Source organism: Manis pentadactyla, chromosome 15 (assembly GCF_030020395.1).
Source record: "Manis pentadactyla isolate mManPen7 chromosome 15, mManPen7.hap1, whole genome shotgun sequence".
Taxonomy (NCBI): domain Eukaryota; kingdom Metazoa; phylum Chordata; class Mammalia; order Pholidota; family Manidae; genus Manis; species Manis pentadactyla.
In genome coordinates, this window is record NC_080033.1 from 14211838 (window position 1) to 14227721 (window position 15884).

Genomic DNA, 15884 nt, shown 5'->3' on the forward strand with positions numbered 1-15884 from the left:
CTCCAAGCCCTATGGAATTTCAATTAGCTACTTGCCAAGAGCCATAGATAGTATAATACAGCTGTACAGAGGAAATACCATCTGCCTCTGTGACCAAAAATCACTCTAGTATTGATGCCTATGCTTCCTCAGAGCTCCCTTGATTCTGCTAATATCATAGCTATGGTTAACCACAGAGAACTTCTCTGTGAATGTCCCCAACTACAGAGACTATAGGTAGGCCAGCAAGGCAAGGGATTCGTCAATAACACTCATTATGCTGATAGTCTATGGCACAGCTGACCACGATAAGACATCATGGACAAATGCCCAAAATTGGTGGGAACTACTGAACCCTTGCCAGTGCCTGTGGCAAACTAGACATCTAAGTTTTTCCAATTATGCTATCTTTGCTGATCAAGGAAGAATATAATGTAGGATAGTTAATGTAAGAAGAAAGTTGCTGTATCTCCCATTACCAGAACCTCTGAGATGATACCAGCATGATCAAAAGAAGTACGTAACAACTATGGACATTAAGAGATGGTTTTCATGTAGTGAAAGCGTTCTTTCCCGGATCAGCCATGTAACTTATGGGTAAGCTTTTGTGATCGCCTCTCACTTTAAGATGATCCTAACAGGATTCTGTGTACCTACAGGATTAAATCTAGCTTTGACCAAGTAATTGACGACTCATTACTGGTTCTGACTGCTGCTCATTTTAACCAGCAGTCAGCATGAGGCAAGTTAGTATTTGTAGTATGGCAGGACCCAAATATCATCTGTGTCAGAGTTATTAGTAGCATATAACAAAATCCACTCTAGTTAGTTTAAGAAAGAAAGTATTAATTATAGGATTTCAGAAAGTTCACAAAGTCTTTGGAAGGGTTAGAGAAGCAAGCTCTAGACTAAGCTTCTAGGAACAATATCCAGAACCACATATCACAGAGCCAGTCCAATAAAATTGGTCTCTGGCAAAATTGGGAAACTGCTGCAGTCACCATTGGCCCTAACTGTGCTGCCTTTGCAAAAGAACTCCATCCCTAAACTGTCTTTTCACATAACTCTGTTTCTCTCTACTTTCCATTTCAGTAGTTTGAATATCATGTGTCTCAGTATTATTTTCTTTGTATTTATCCATCGTGTTTTTTGAGCTTCTTGAAAATATAGATTGATGTCATTCATCAAATATGACATATAACATTCTTAGATGTTATTTCTTCAATATTGCCTCTATCTCAATCTCTCTTTTTTCTGGGACTTTAATTATATATACATTGAATCTTTTTACTATGCTTTATATCTCTCTTATGCTCTTTATTCTGCATTTCATTTTATTTTTCCTCTTTATATGCATTAATTTGAATATTCTCTATTGACCTGTCTTCAAGTCCACTAATTCTGTCTTCTGTTTTGTCTAGTCTGCTCTTAAAGCTCATGCAGTAAGTTCTTAATTTCAGGTATTATATTTTGCATTTCTGGAATGTCCACTTGATCCATTTTTATATATTGTAAATCTATACTGATTTTTACCCATTTTGTCCATCTTTTCTATTTTCTTTAACATATTAATCATAATTATTTTGCAGTTCTTCTCTTTTAACTACACCATCTAGATAATTTTTGAGTCTTTTTTTTTTTTGTTATCATTAATCTACAATTACATGAAGAACATTATGTTTACTAGGATCCCCCCTTCACCAAGTCCACCCCCAAACCCCATTACAGTCACTGTCCATCAGCATAGTAAGATGTAGAATCACTACTTGTCTTATTTGTGTTGCACAGCCCTCCCCATGCCTCCCCCACATTATACATGCTAATCATAATGCCCCCTTTCTTCTTCCCCGCCCTTACCCCTCCCTTCCCTCCCATTCTCCCCAGTCCCTTTCCCTTTGGTAACTGTTAGTCCATTCTTGGGTTCTGTGATTCTGCTGCTGTTTTGTTCCTTCAGTTTTTCTTTGTTCTTATACTCCACATATGAGTGAAATCATTTGGTATTTGTCTTTCTCCACTTGGCTTATTTCACTGAGCATAATACCCTCTAGCTCCATCCATGTTGTTGCAAATGATTTACTGTGATTTTTTAAAAATAATATTTTTAAACAGTAATTCTAGAATTTTTTTAAAGTGAAAGGCTAGCAAAAGAAACCTCCATATCTGAAAACCTTAAAAAATTTTCTATATAAATATTCTTTAAAGGGAAAGTCACAAAGGGTCTTACAAAATTCTTTGAGTTGAATTTCAAACATACATTTTAAAGTTTGTGTGGTGAAGCTAAACTATAGATGGGGAGCGGGTGGGAATAGAGATTTAAATGCCTTTGCCAAGGAGTCCTGGAAGTTTGGGTAGAAAAAAAAGAGACCTAAGGTATGAGTTACACTTTCAGCTGAAAAACTTAGAAAAAGAATTCAGTGAATATAAAATAACAGTAAGGGCTAAAAAAAGATAAGAAATCAGTCATTATAGAGAACAAAAATAAATGATAAAGATGTCTGACAGAAGCTGGAGTGGCTTCTGTGTGGTAATGATCCAAAAAAAGGAGTAAAGATACATGTAAAGTATATAATGAAACAGTTAATTGCTGTATCAAAGCAGTAGAACTGAAAACAGTTATGAAATAATAAATATATAAAATCACATCCAAAAACATGAAAACTTAAACAAAAGGGATAAAATTTTACAAGACACAAATGTCAAAATTGGTAAATACAAGTGATTCAAAAGTACTTGAAGAAATTAAAGCATCAATGATCACACACTTTCAGCAGTCAAAAATAGTGGAAAATTCATGTGGTTTTACAGTTGATCTTTACACCAAAGATTTACATAAAGGTTATATCTAAAATTATTCCCAATCTTCTCTTTGGTGTTTTGTTTTGTTTTCTATGTTAACCTTGATGCCCAAACCAGTCATGAACAGTAAAAGAACTAGAAATTATGAACACAGGTTCAGAAGTCAAATATATTAACTAAATGAATTCAAGAATAGATGAAAACAATTGCCAAATAGACTTTATCATGGGAACACATGTGAAGCAGATACTATTTCTCATTCATCAGTCCATGCCAAAGTCAAAGAAATTAAAATAGTAAAATATCTTTAACAGAAATAATAAAAATACTACAATCTAATATACAGCAAAACAGTACTTAAAAATAATACAGAAAAATAATTTATGCACATAAAGTTAAAAATCTAGATTAAATGGATTAATTTCTATGAACATATTTCATTTCCCACCAAATCCTGTACCACATTTTCACTTGCTGTTAAGATTTTTATTTTTAAAATTCTACTTTTAAAAAATAGGATTGCACTTTGGAAAGATTTATTTGCATTGATTTAATTCTGCCTTTTGGAGTATTGTATGTGTATGCAAATTTTATGTTTAATATTTCTGAATGTTATATAGGCACTTGAAAAGAATGTTTCTAGGATATAAAACTTAACCATCTTACCAATAAGATATCTTACATAGTTTTGAGATTTTTACAGTGTGGTGTATTTTTTCCACTTTATCCTTGGAGCTGAGAGGTACTGTTTAAAGTCTCCCTCCATGAATATATTTATTTTTATCTATATTTACCTGTAGTTACTGTTTATAAATTTTGATGGTATATAATTTGCTGCAGTGATGATAATGACATCTGAAATTCATTCTGGATTATGTCCTTGTCAAGTTTAATATTTTCCCGTAGAGTTCAGCTGTCTCATATTAAAATGGAGGCTATTGTTTCCATTCTGTCGGCATTTCCAGATGGGCCTTTGCTCATTCTTTTACTCTCATCCTTTGAAGTCCTTGTGCACTTCTTCTGTAGAGCAGTGGAAAGATGCATTTTATGTTATTGTTCTGATATTATACTTTTTATATATCTTTGACTATACACGATGTTTTTTCTGTGTCCCTTCTGGTAATTTGGAAGGTTTAGATTCTTTTTTATATGTGTGATTGTTTTAGTGTCACCTTCATTAACTTCTTGAACGAAATCTTTAATCTCTTAGACTACATCTATTAAATTTGTACTGTGAATAATGATGAGTGTTTTTTTGTTTTTTTTTTTTGTTTGTTTGTTTTTAATGATGAGTTTTATGCAAGCCAAAATAAGGATTCTTTTATTTGTTGGATGTTTCTATTGGACTCCATTTTTATTTCATTTCTGTTTTCCTTTAAAAGTCCTTATTTCCATTTTATGTTACTCGCTTGTTTAAATCTGCTCTTAGCAACTTTTTTTGTTTTCACAGAGTATTTTCATTGCTTTCAGAGAGACCTTCATTTCTGTGTTGCTTTTTCTTTCCTTTTTACTTGTTTACTGAGTTCTATTTTTCAAAAATTTAAATAAGCATTTCCTTAGCCTATGTTTTCCATTATTTCTTCCATGGATTCTTAAACCCCTATTTAATTACCATAGTGAATTCCTTGAGTTCATGGTGAATGTGTTTTCTTTTTTTTTAAGGTTCATGGCTTTTTTTTTTGGTATCATTAATATACAGTCACATGAGCAACACTGTGGTTACTAGACTCCCCCCATTATCAAGTCCCCACCACATACCCCATTATAGTCACTGTCCATCACCGTAGGGTGAATGTGTTTTCTTATTGTGTGATAGTTTATTTTTAGCATGTTCCTTTTCATCTTTTTCTTTCATCCTTTTTGTTTATAATGTCTTTGTACATCAGGAGATTTTTATCATTATCTCTGTGAGATCTTTTCCTGGAAAAACTAATTATAAAAAGCTCATATGGTAAGAGTCAAAGCTACTTATATGATATAAACAATCGGCACATCACAAAGAAGTAAAGCTTAATCTGTTTTTACACAAATAAATAACATAGCTTTCAAGCATCATATTTTAGACATTAAAAACTACAAATATTTTTAATACTTAATCCTTGTCCTTGCTGTGTGCTCATTCCCTCCAGAATTCAGTGACCTACAACTCCTGAATTTTCATCTTTATACTAGCTCTCTATCCAGCTGCCTAGGGTACGTCCTTATATATATCTCATCTAAATCTCAGTATGTACAAGATTTAAATCTTTATTTCTTATCTTTCTCTCCAGCTTCCTACCTCTAGTCTTTAAATCCCTCTGTGGCACCAGAATCTGCAGTTATGCAAAACCAGTAACAGAATTATTTGAGTCTCCTTTTCTCATCTTCACACTTGATATCAGTTTCACCTTCTTAATAATTAACATCAATCCCTTTTATAGCCTTGCTAAAGCCTTACTTGAGGTAAGTAAGAAATTCATGTTTTCTCACATGAACTGTGAAGTGGGTCTCATGACTGGTTTTCCAGTCTTTCCCATTCCAAAATCTTCTGTTTTGAGAATAGTCTTAATTCAGTATACTTCTTTGAACTTTTATTTATTTTGAAATAAATAAAGATTCAAAGGGCATTACAAAATACAATACAGAGAGTTCTGTAAATTTCAGTGTGTGGTAGTACATGATTTTTATTCATTGCCAGATCCAGTTCGCTAATATTTTGTTGAGAGTATTTGTAACTAAGTTCATGAGACATCTTAGTATGTAGTTTTCTTTTTTGTACTGTCTGTCTAGATTTGGTATCAGAGTGATACTGGCCTCATAAAAGTAGTTGGGAAGTGTTCCCTGCTCTTCTGTTTTGTGGATGAGATTGTGTAAAAATGAGCCTATCTTTTAAAATATTTAGTAAAATTCTTTAGTTAAAACTATCTGAGCCTGGAGCTTTTCCAGCAGCCTTTAAGTTTTTAATTTAATGGTGATTGGGTTATCAGCTTATCTACTTCATAAGAGTTGCATTGTGGTAGTTATCTGGTTTTTGAGGTCACTTCCATTTCTTACAAGTTGTTGATCTATTAGCATAGAGTTTTTGTATTCCTTTATTTTCCTTTTAATGGCAGTTGGATATGTAATGATATCTTCTATTTCATTCCTGACCTTGGTGATTTGTATCTTCGTTTTATCTTTGTTAGTCTGGTTGAATAATCAGTCAGTAAAGTTTATCAGTTTTGTTGATATTTTTTCAAATAATTGGATTGTGTTTTATTGACTTTTCTCTAGTTTTCTTTAATTTTGTTTTCAATTTCATTGATACCTTCTCCTTATTATTTTCTTCCTTCTGCTTCCTTTGGGTTTATTGTGCTCTTCTTTCTAGTTTCCTGAGGTCAGAATTTAAATTATTGACTAGAGAACAAATGATATAATTGACATATAACATTACATTAGTTTCAGGTGTACAACATGATTCGATACTTGCATATGTTGTGAAAAGATTACCATAATAAGTCTAAGTTAACATCCATCACCACACAGTTACAAATTATTTTTTCTTGTGATGAAAACTTTCAGGATTCATTCTCTTAGCAACTTTCAAATATCCAATACAGTATTAGTAACTGTAGTCACTATGTTGTAATTATATCCCCATGACTTATTTAAAATAAATTATAAGTAAATTATAAAATACATTATAAATTATAAAATGTAACTGAAGTTTATACATTCTGATCACCTTCACCCATTTTGCCAACCATCCGCCCCCTGCCTTTGGCAACCACCTATCTGTTCTCTGTATCTATGACTTGTTTTTTTTAGATTCCACATATAAGTGAGGTCATATGGTATTTGTCCTTCTCTGTATGACTTCTTTCACTTAGCTTAAGGCCCTCAAGGTCCATCGATGCTGTCACAAGTAGCAATATTTCTTTCTGAATAATATTCCATTTTACACACACACACACACACACACACACACACACACACACACACACACACACACACACATTTTTTTATCATTCATCCATCAGTGCACACAAGTTGCTTTTATGTCCTGGCTAATGCTTCAGTGAACATGGGGATGTAAATATCTTTTAAGAATTAGTGTTTTCATTTCCTTTGGCTAAATACCCAGAAGTGGAATTGCTAGATCATGTGGTAAGTTATATTTTTAATTTTTTGAGGAGCCTCCATACTCTTTTCCATAGTTGTTGTACTAATTTGCATTCCCACCAACATTGCACAAGGGTTCCCTTTTCTCTACATCTTCACCAACATTTGTTATTTCTTGTCTTTTGCTTTAGCCATTTTAATGGGTGTGAGGTGATATCTCACTGGTTTGATTTGCATTTCCCTCATGACTAGCGATGTGGAGCATCTTTTCATGTGCCTATTGCCTATCTCTATATCTCTGGTAAAATGTTCATATCCTCTGCCCATTTTTTACGTGGATCATTTGTTTTCCCTTTCCTAATGTAAGCATTTAGTGCTATAAATTTCCCTCTCAGTATTGCTTTATCTGTATCCCCCAGATTTTGATATATTTTCACTTTAAGTTTCCACATATTTTCTAAATTTCTTTTGAGAATTTCTCTGACTTACATGTTATTTAGAACTGTTTAATTTCCAAATATTTTGTGACTTTCCAGATAGCTTTTTTTATTATTTTCTAGTATAATTCCTTTGGAGATTTTTCTGTTTTCTTTCTGTTACTGATTTTTAGTTTGGTTCCATTATGGTCAGAGAACATATTGTATATTATTTCAATTCTTTTAAATTTGTTGAGGTTTGTTTTACAGCTTAGGATATGGTTTGTCTTGGTCATCGTTCAATGGGTGCTTGAAAAGAATGTATATCTGCTATTATTGGTTGGAGTGTTCTATAAATATTAATTAGATACTTTTGTTTCTTCTGTATCAACTGATAATTTTCTGTCTACTATTTCTATAAATTGCTAAGTCTGGGGTATCAAGTCCCTATAATTCTTTTTTTTAAGTGTTTATGATTCCAGGTAGAAAGAGCTAATCCTTCAATTATGCATTCCCAGATTAGATTTTTTTAAATATAGAGGTTTCTGTTTTTTAAAAAACATTTTATGAAAAAATGTAAATGTATACAAAGTAAAGATTAGAATAGTTTAAGGAGTCCTTGTATCTATTGTACCTATCACCAGCTTTAGTAGTCATCAATATTTTACCACTGTTATTTCATCTAAAACTGCCCTCCCTGCCAGCTCCTGGATTGTTTTAAAGTAAATCCTATATCTTATCTGTAAATACTTTGATATGTATCTCTAAAAGATGAGAATTCATTTTTACTTTTTGTTTTACATACCCAGTAAGCCAGTGTCACATCTAAAACATAATAATAGTAATTCCTAGATACCATCTAATACCCAGTTATTGTTTGAATTTCTCCAAATATGCCATAAATATCTTTTTGATGTTGGTATGTTTTAATCAAGAGCCAAACAAGGTTCACAGTTAGCATTTGGTTAGTATGGCTCTTAAGTCTCTTTTAATAATGAGTCTTAAAAAAAAAAAAAAAAAGCATTTTTTCTATTTTAATTTATTCCTTGAAGAAACAAGTCATTTGCTGCCTTCTGGATTTAGCTAATGTTTCAGTCTTAATATTGTTCAATACATTTCTGTACTGGAACATATTACGTATGAGTTTGTTAGACCTGGAGGCTTAATGAGATTCAGTCGGCTTTTTCTTTTTGTGGCCAAGAACGCTTAATGGGTGGTATAATAAAATTACTTACTCTATTATGTTAGGAAGCACACAACTGGTTATCCCTTTTTGTGACATTAAAATTGATTGGTGGATGTAAATGTTTAGCTGATCCATCCATTGTAAACTTATCTTCAGCTTTAAACCTGAGACAGTGAACAGCCATTAATGATCATTTTCTAAATCCATTATTTCAATAGAAGTTACAAAATGATATTTTAATTCTGCCCTAACCTCTTCACTTATTAGCTAGAATTATTCTATAAGGAGATTTTTCTCATCATTTATTTGGTTATGCTGCAGTACAGATCTCTCAGGAAAAAAAATTTAACAAATCTGATTACCTTAATTACCTTTAAAGTAAAAAATCCATACTTGTTATGTGATCAAACCGTTGTTTTCATAACCACCTTCTTGACATGTCATGTGGACTCTTCTCCATTTATATAGAGCTAATTGCTGCTCCTCAAACTCATCATGTATTTTTTTGTCTCCACACCTTTGCTTTTTGTCTTTTCTAGGAAATTACCTCCCTCACCCCCATTCTATATTAACTTATCTTCCAACTTACATTCCTCAACTAATATAAGCTTACTCTCCCATGAAAAATGTACTGTTTGCTTGTTTGGACCTTCAGTGTGTTCCACAGAGATTTACGTTTGACACCTTAGTGAACTTGGATCTTATTTTTCTCTTCTTTTAAAAGTTAGGTCTTGCTGATTGTAAGTTGCTGGAAGTCTTAAGTTGCTAGAAGTTTTTTAAGTCTTTTAAGTTGCTAGAATAGAAAAATAAATCATTTCTATGTTCCCAGGACTAGCATATGGCTAGTCCTAAATTGCTCAAAAACTGAATTGCTGGTGGTTCATCTAGTTGCTAGAAGGCTAAAAGATTGCCAATTTCAATCTCCAGTTTTGAAAAATGAGTAATTGACTACAGCTCTATAGAGACAGCAGAAATTATTTGTTGGATTTTTTTCTTCCACAAAATGTTACATAAAATTAGATATTTAATATGTACCCTATATGAAATAATCATTTTTTTAAAGTTCCTGAATTATATAGGTATATGCATTTGTCAAAACTTCAAGTGATACATTGAGGATTTGTACGTTTCATTGTGTGTAAATTTTACCTTAAGGAAAACAAATATTATACTCTAGTTAACTTGTATTTTGAAATATTTAGGAGGAAGTATACTGGCATCTATAATTTAAAATGCCCAAAAAGTAAGATGGATTGCTGGATTGGTAAAAGGATGGGTAAATGGGTAAAAAACAAGTAGAGTAAAATGTTAATGGTAAATCCTAAGTGATGGATATACATGTTTTCACTATATAATTCTTTAAATTTTCTGTATGTTTGTACATTTTCACAAAAAATATTAGGGAAATAGGGAGTCAAGTTTTTAAAAAGAGGTAAATTAACAACAAAAAATCTCCACATTGCACATTTTTAAGTATAGTGTCTCCATCCCCCAAAGCTAACTATTCACATTGAACAGGAATGTGCCGTTACAGGGATCTGTGTCCTTCAGGGATGTGGCTGTCGATTTCAGCAAAGAGGAGTGGCAGCAGTTAGACTTTGCTCAGAGAAACCTGTACCGGGATGTGATGCTGGAGACTTACAGCCACCTGCTCTCAGTAGGTAAGCACAGTCACCTGGGTCCCCACTGGCAGTATTTTCATTCTCAGTTGCTTTGAGACATCTGAAATATGTAATGGGTTTTGTCTTTGATTTGTCCAGGATTCTTTATCCCTTTTGGGCATTCTGTATTACTCTGCTCCCAGAAATGTATGGTTACTTTCCTGAAGAATAAAACTGCATTGAGCAAGACTTTATTGATTGGGCTCTGAAACACAATTATCTGGACCCCATCCTTTATCATTTCTCATGAACAGGGTATCAAGTTCCTGAGCCAGAGGTTTTCATGTTGGAGCAAGGAAAGGAGCCATGGGCATTGCATGGTGAGAGCCCACATCAGAGCTGTCCAGGTGAGTGAGTGTGACCCAGAAAGAGACAGGGGAGTAAATCCCAGCTGTCTTGAGAAAGACTAACATCTTTGAAATGCTATTAAGATGATTCTTCAGGCAGGCTTTCAGGTTTTTTTTTATTGCTTGATGAAGATCTTGACATTGGTCTCTCCACTAAATACCTTCTGCTTACATGCTTTGTCATTTCTTCACTCTCTTCTCCCTTAGATTTGTCGAGTCTGGATCTTGTGCCAGCCTGCTTCATTAAAGATTTTCTTTCTTTCTTGGTTATGCTCTTTTCTAACATTTCTTTTTCTTTCTACCTTCCCCATTGTCTGAGATTCATTCTTTATGCATTTAGGCATTCATGGATCTGCTTTTTTTCACAGTTACTATATGTCATACATTCCCACTAATGCTAGTCTTCTCATTTTTTTCTTTCTCACTGTGAGATACTATAGAACTTTATCTCCAGCCAACCTATCTTCCTGTATTCCCTATAGGCACTGATACAAGATTTATCACTTCCCCATTCCCTATGCCTTTCATCCAACTGATGACCTAAGGGGTCACTATCACCTAACTTTTGGAGTACCTTTCTAACATTTTCCTCCAATATTGCTTGAGTGACTTCACACTGATTGGGGTCCCTCTGCCTGGTTGGCTGATTTTTGTAATTGCTTTATTTCTGTATTTTGCATGATGATGTTTGAGTTTAATCATTGTCTCCTTTCAGGATACACTATCATCATCCATCTGAGTAAGGATTTTCTATTAAGGGAATTAGTCTTCCCTTGTTCACAGTTTCACTTTCTGCAGTTTCAGTTACCCATGTTCAGCTGAAGTCCAAAAAGTACTAAATAGAAAATTCCAAAAATAAACAATTTGTTAGTTTTAAATTTTGCGCCACCCCACACCATCCCTTTCAGGATGTGAATCATCCCTTTGTCCCATGTATCCATGCTGTATACACTATCTGCCTGTTTAGTCACTTAGTAGCCATGTCAGTTATCAGATCAACTGTCATGGGATTATAGTTCAAATAACCCTTATTTTACTTAATAATGCCCCCAAAATAGAAGAGTAGTGATGTCTGACAATTCAGATATGCCAAGGAGAAGCTATAAAGTGCTTTCTTTAAGTGGAAAGGTGAAAGTTTTTGACTTGTTAAGGAAAGAAAAAGCAATACCAGATTCAGTACTACCCGTGGATTAAAGCACTCACTGGGGGTCTTAGAATGTATTCTCTGTGCATAAAGGGACTTGTATATTTTATTTTTCAATTTATTCTCTTCCCTTTCATTTTCCCAGACCCATCTTACTTCCCATAGGCAATTGTTTTATATAATGGAAACATATTTCTTAATTTATGCATATTCCTTTAAAATTTAAAGTGACCTAGGGTATGTATAATTAGTCTATATAAATGTTACTCCGCTATGTATCTTGGTCTTTGCCTTACTTTTTCCACTTCTATCCATTGTTGCAATGTGTATATAAAGTTTATTTCTTCTAACTGCTGAATTGTTTCCCATTACCACTATCACTAGACTCCTCATCACATGAGCCACCTTCTCCCTTTTCTGTGTGTGCTTACTGAATGAGCCATATGACCCTCCTCTCTAGCTCATTCTTTGAGGAGAGTTTGGGTTTCAAAGCTCATGGCAGAGAATTTCTGAAAACACTGCTTTCTATGTTGAGAGAACAGGTGACGCTACAAGTGATATTTTGTTGTATTTTATTCTAGAAGAATTGTGGCAGACTGATGACCAAATAGACAGCTATCAGCAGAGAGAAAACAAATCTTTAAGAGATGTTGCTTTCATTAAGAAAATACTGACTACAAAGAGGGATTATGAATACAAAGACATTAGAAAAATAATTCATGTGAGCCAAAACATTCCTTCCCCAAAAAGACCCCATCAATGTGACTCTCTTGGAAATGCATTGAAGCATAATTTAGATTTACATAGTCATAATAAAAACAATGCATCAAAGAACATTAATAATATTACTGAATATGATAAAATTTCCTCCTATACTGAACAAGAGTATACTCCAGAGAAATTATGGGACCATAATCATGTAAAAATCCTGAGCTATAAACAAATACCTTCTCAACATCAGAAAATTCATACTGGGGAGAAATCTTATGAATGTGCTGAGTTTGTAAAGATCTTCACCCAGCAGTCACAACTCAAGGTCCATCTCAGAGTTCATACAGGAGAAAAACTGTATGTGTGTGTTGACTGTGGGAAGGCGTTTGTAAAGAAGCCAGAATTCATTACACATCAGAGAACCCATACTAGAGAGAAGCCCTACAACTGCAGTGAATGTGGAAAAGCCTTTTTCCAAGTATCTTCTCTCTTAAGGCATCAGAGAATTCATACTGGAGAAAAACCCTATGAATGCAGTGAATGTGGGAAAGGCTTCTCTTATAACTCAGATCTTAGTGTACATCAGAAAATTCATACTGGAGAGAGACACCATGAATGCAGTGACTGTGGCAAAGCATTCACCCAAAAGTCCACCCTGAAGATGCATCAGAAAATTCATACAGGTGAGAGATCCTATATATGTATTGAATGTGGACAGGCATTCATCCAGAAGACACACTTGATTGCACACCGAAGAATTCATACTAGAGAAAAACCATATGAATGCAGTAACTGTGGGAAGTCCTTCATTTCCAAGTCACAACTCCAGGTACATCAAAGAATTCACACAAGAATTAAACCTTTTATATATACTAAATATGGGAAGGCCTTCAACAATAATTCCAATCTCACTACCCATAAGAAAGTTCAAATTAGAGAGAAATCTTCCATATGCACTGAATGTGGTAAGGCGTTTACCTACAGGTCAGAGTTAATTATACATCAGAGAATTCACACTGGAGAAAAACCTTATGAATGCAGCAATTGTGGAAAAGCCTTCTCTCAGAAGTCAGCACTCACAGTGCATCAGAGAATTCATACAGGAGAAAAATCATATATATGCATGAAATGTGGGCTAGCCTTCATCCAGAAGGCACACTTGATTGCACATCAAATAATTCATACAAGAGAGAAACCTTACACATGTGGTCACTGTGGGAAATCCTTTACTTCCAAGTCACAACTCCATGTGCATAAGCGAATTCACACAGGAGAGAAACCCTATATGTGTGCTAAATGTGGGAAGGCATTCACCAACAGGTCAAATCTCATTACACATCAGAAAACTCATACAGGAGAGAAATCTTATGTATGTCCTAAATGTGGGAAGGCCTTCACACAAAGGTCAGACTTGATTACACATCAGAGAATTCATACTGGAGAGAAACCTTATGAATGCAGTACCTGTGGAAAAGCCTTCACCCAGAAGTCACACCTCAATATACACCAGAAAATTCACACTGGAGAGAGACAGTATGAATGCCATGAATGTGGAAAAGCTTTCAACCAGAAATCAATACTAATTGTGCATCAGAAAATTCATACAGGAGAAAAACCCTATGTATGCACTGAGTGTGGAAGAGCCTTCATTCGGAAGTCAAACTTCATTACTCATCAGAGAATTCATACTGGAGAGAAACCTTATGAATGCTGTGACTGTGGGAAATCCTTCACTTCTAAATCTCAGCTCATGGTGCATCAACCAGTCCACACAGGAGAAAAGCCGTATGTGTGTGCTGTATGTGGGAAAGCATTTAGTGGCAGGTCAAATCTCAGTAAACACCAGAAAACTCATACTGGAGAAAAGCCCTATATCTGTTCTGAATGTGGGAAGACCTTCAGACAGAAGTCAGAGTTGATTATACATCATAGAATTCATACTGGAGAGAAACCTTATGAATGCAGTGACTGTGGAAAATCTTTCACTAAGAAATCACAGCTACAAGTGCATCAGCGAATTCATACAGGAGAGAAGCCTTATGTGTGTGCTGGGTGTGGGAAGGCCTTTACTGACAGATCAAATCTGAATAAACACCAGACAACGCACACTGGAGACAAACCCTATAAGTGTGTAGTCTGTGGGAAAGGCTTCGTGCAGAAATCAGTGCTCAATGTGCATCAGAGTATACACACTTGAGAGAAATAGTATAAGAAAATTTTAGTGAGATCTAGTCTGATTGTACATTACTGAATTCATGTGGCAGAAAAATATACATGAGTAGAAATGCCCCATCAAAATGTCACTCATTACAGAAGAGGACCTCTAAAAGGGCCCTGAACAAGGGGGGGCCCTTCCCACATTGTCACCAGTCTCATTAAGCCTTGGGTCATCCTTACTGAGAAGGAACTTTGCCAATTTGATACATTAGAATGCCTCATGAAAAATAAAATGGAAAATGGAACACTTACCAAATCCTGCATAGAAAAGATTATGTCAAGTCATGTTAATGGTAATCCTGTTTACTGTGGAATAGGTAAAGTGCCAACAAAGTTAAATGGTAGGACAACATAATAGGTATATGTGATAGTAACAAAGTCTAAGTTCTGTGAGATGCTTGTTGCCGAACATACTAACAGAGTTCTGGGCCTTTTTTTGTTCTTCTGTTGAATTAACATCGTTGTGCATATCCAGTCCCCCATTAAGTATTTCTGTCGAGAGAGACCCACAATAAGAAAAATTCTTTATGTATGAGACCCATAATTGCATTATGACTGCCTGTTGGTGCTCAACAGCATGTCTGCTGACTGCCATTTTGTCCTGCATAGTATTTACTGACCTTCAAAGAGGCCCCAGTATAGTGTTTTGTGAATTCCCATTTCCCCTCAGAAAAGCTTCGGGGTAAGAATTTTCAGGTCACCTTGGTCAGCACTTCACTCCAGTCTTCCTTTTGCTATCCCAGTTCTTCCAGCTCACTTGCCTTACTTAATGACTTTACTTTTAAAATAATAACAAATCAGTAACATTATAATAAATCTCAGCACACATTCATGTTAGATCTGTGTCCACCGTCATGTCATATACTCTACAAGCATCTTTTTCCCCAAGTGCCTAAAACCTGAGTTCAGGTTCTGCCTCAGGTCCTTTGCATTTGCAGTGCCCTCTTCAGTGAGCACAGTTCCTCGTTATATCTGTGTGGTTAGCTTCTTCATGTCTTACAATGGCACCTTCACCAAGTTCTTCCCTGTGCTACCCTGCCTGGTTTAAAATTCCAGCCCCCTCACTCTTCCTCCTTTATCCCCCTCCATAGCACTTATTGCCATGATGTCCTGTATATTTTACTTGTTTATGGCTTCCACACTAAAAAGTTTTCTTCTCCTGTTTTGTTCACCACTGTGAGCCTAGAACTGTGCCTGGCATACAGTAGGCATTTCATAAATGCACACTGTGCAGTGTTGACTTTACTCATCCCATGACTTCCCTTTGATTCTTTATATTGCAGCATAAGATGCTCCAGAGGGGAGAACCAACTTGGCTAAAATACGTTAGGTTTTTTCACCTCTAGT

General features: G+C 34.8%; 1 protein-coding gene across 11 annotated transcripts in view; it reads left to right on the top strand.

The window, feature by feature from the left end:
• LOC118907925 (zinc finger protein 585A-like) overlaps nt 1–14785 on the top strand; it is a 57078-nt gene extending 42293 nt beyond the window's left edge. For 10 of the 11 annotated variants that reach the window (XM_057493439.1, XM_057493444.1, XM_057493441.1 and 7 more), the window contains 3 exons: nt 9992–10118; nt 10373–10465; nt 12191–14785. In XM_057493439.1, the coding sequence (XP_057349422.1) occupies nt 9992–10118; nt 10373–10465; nt 12191–14517 (2547 nt within the window). In that variant the 3' untranslated portion in view covers nt 14518–14785. Of the gene's footprint in view, nt 1–9975; nt 10119–10372; nt 10466–12190 lie in introns of all 11 variants that reach the window. The other variant, XM_057493446.1, reaches the window with a different exon arrangement.
• Nucleotides 14786–15884: the final 1099 nt, after the last annotated feature.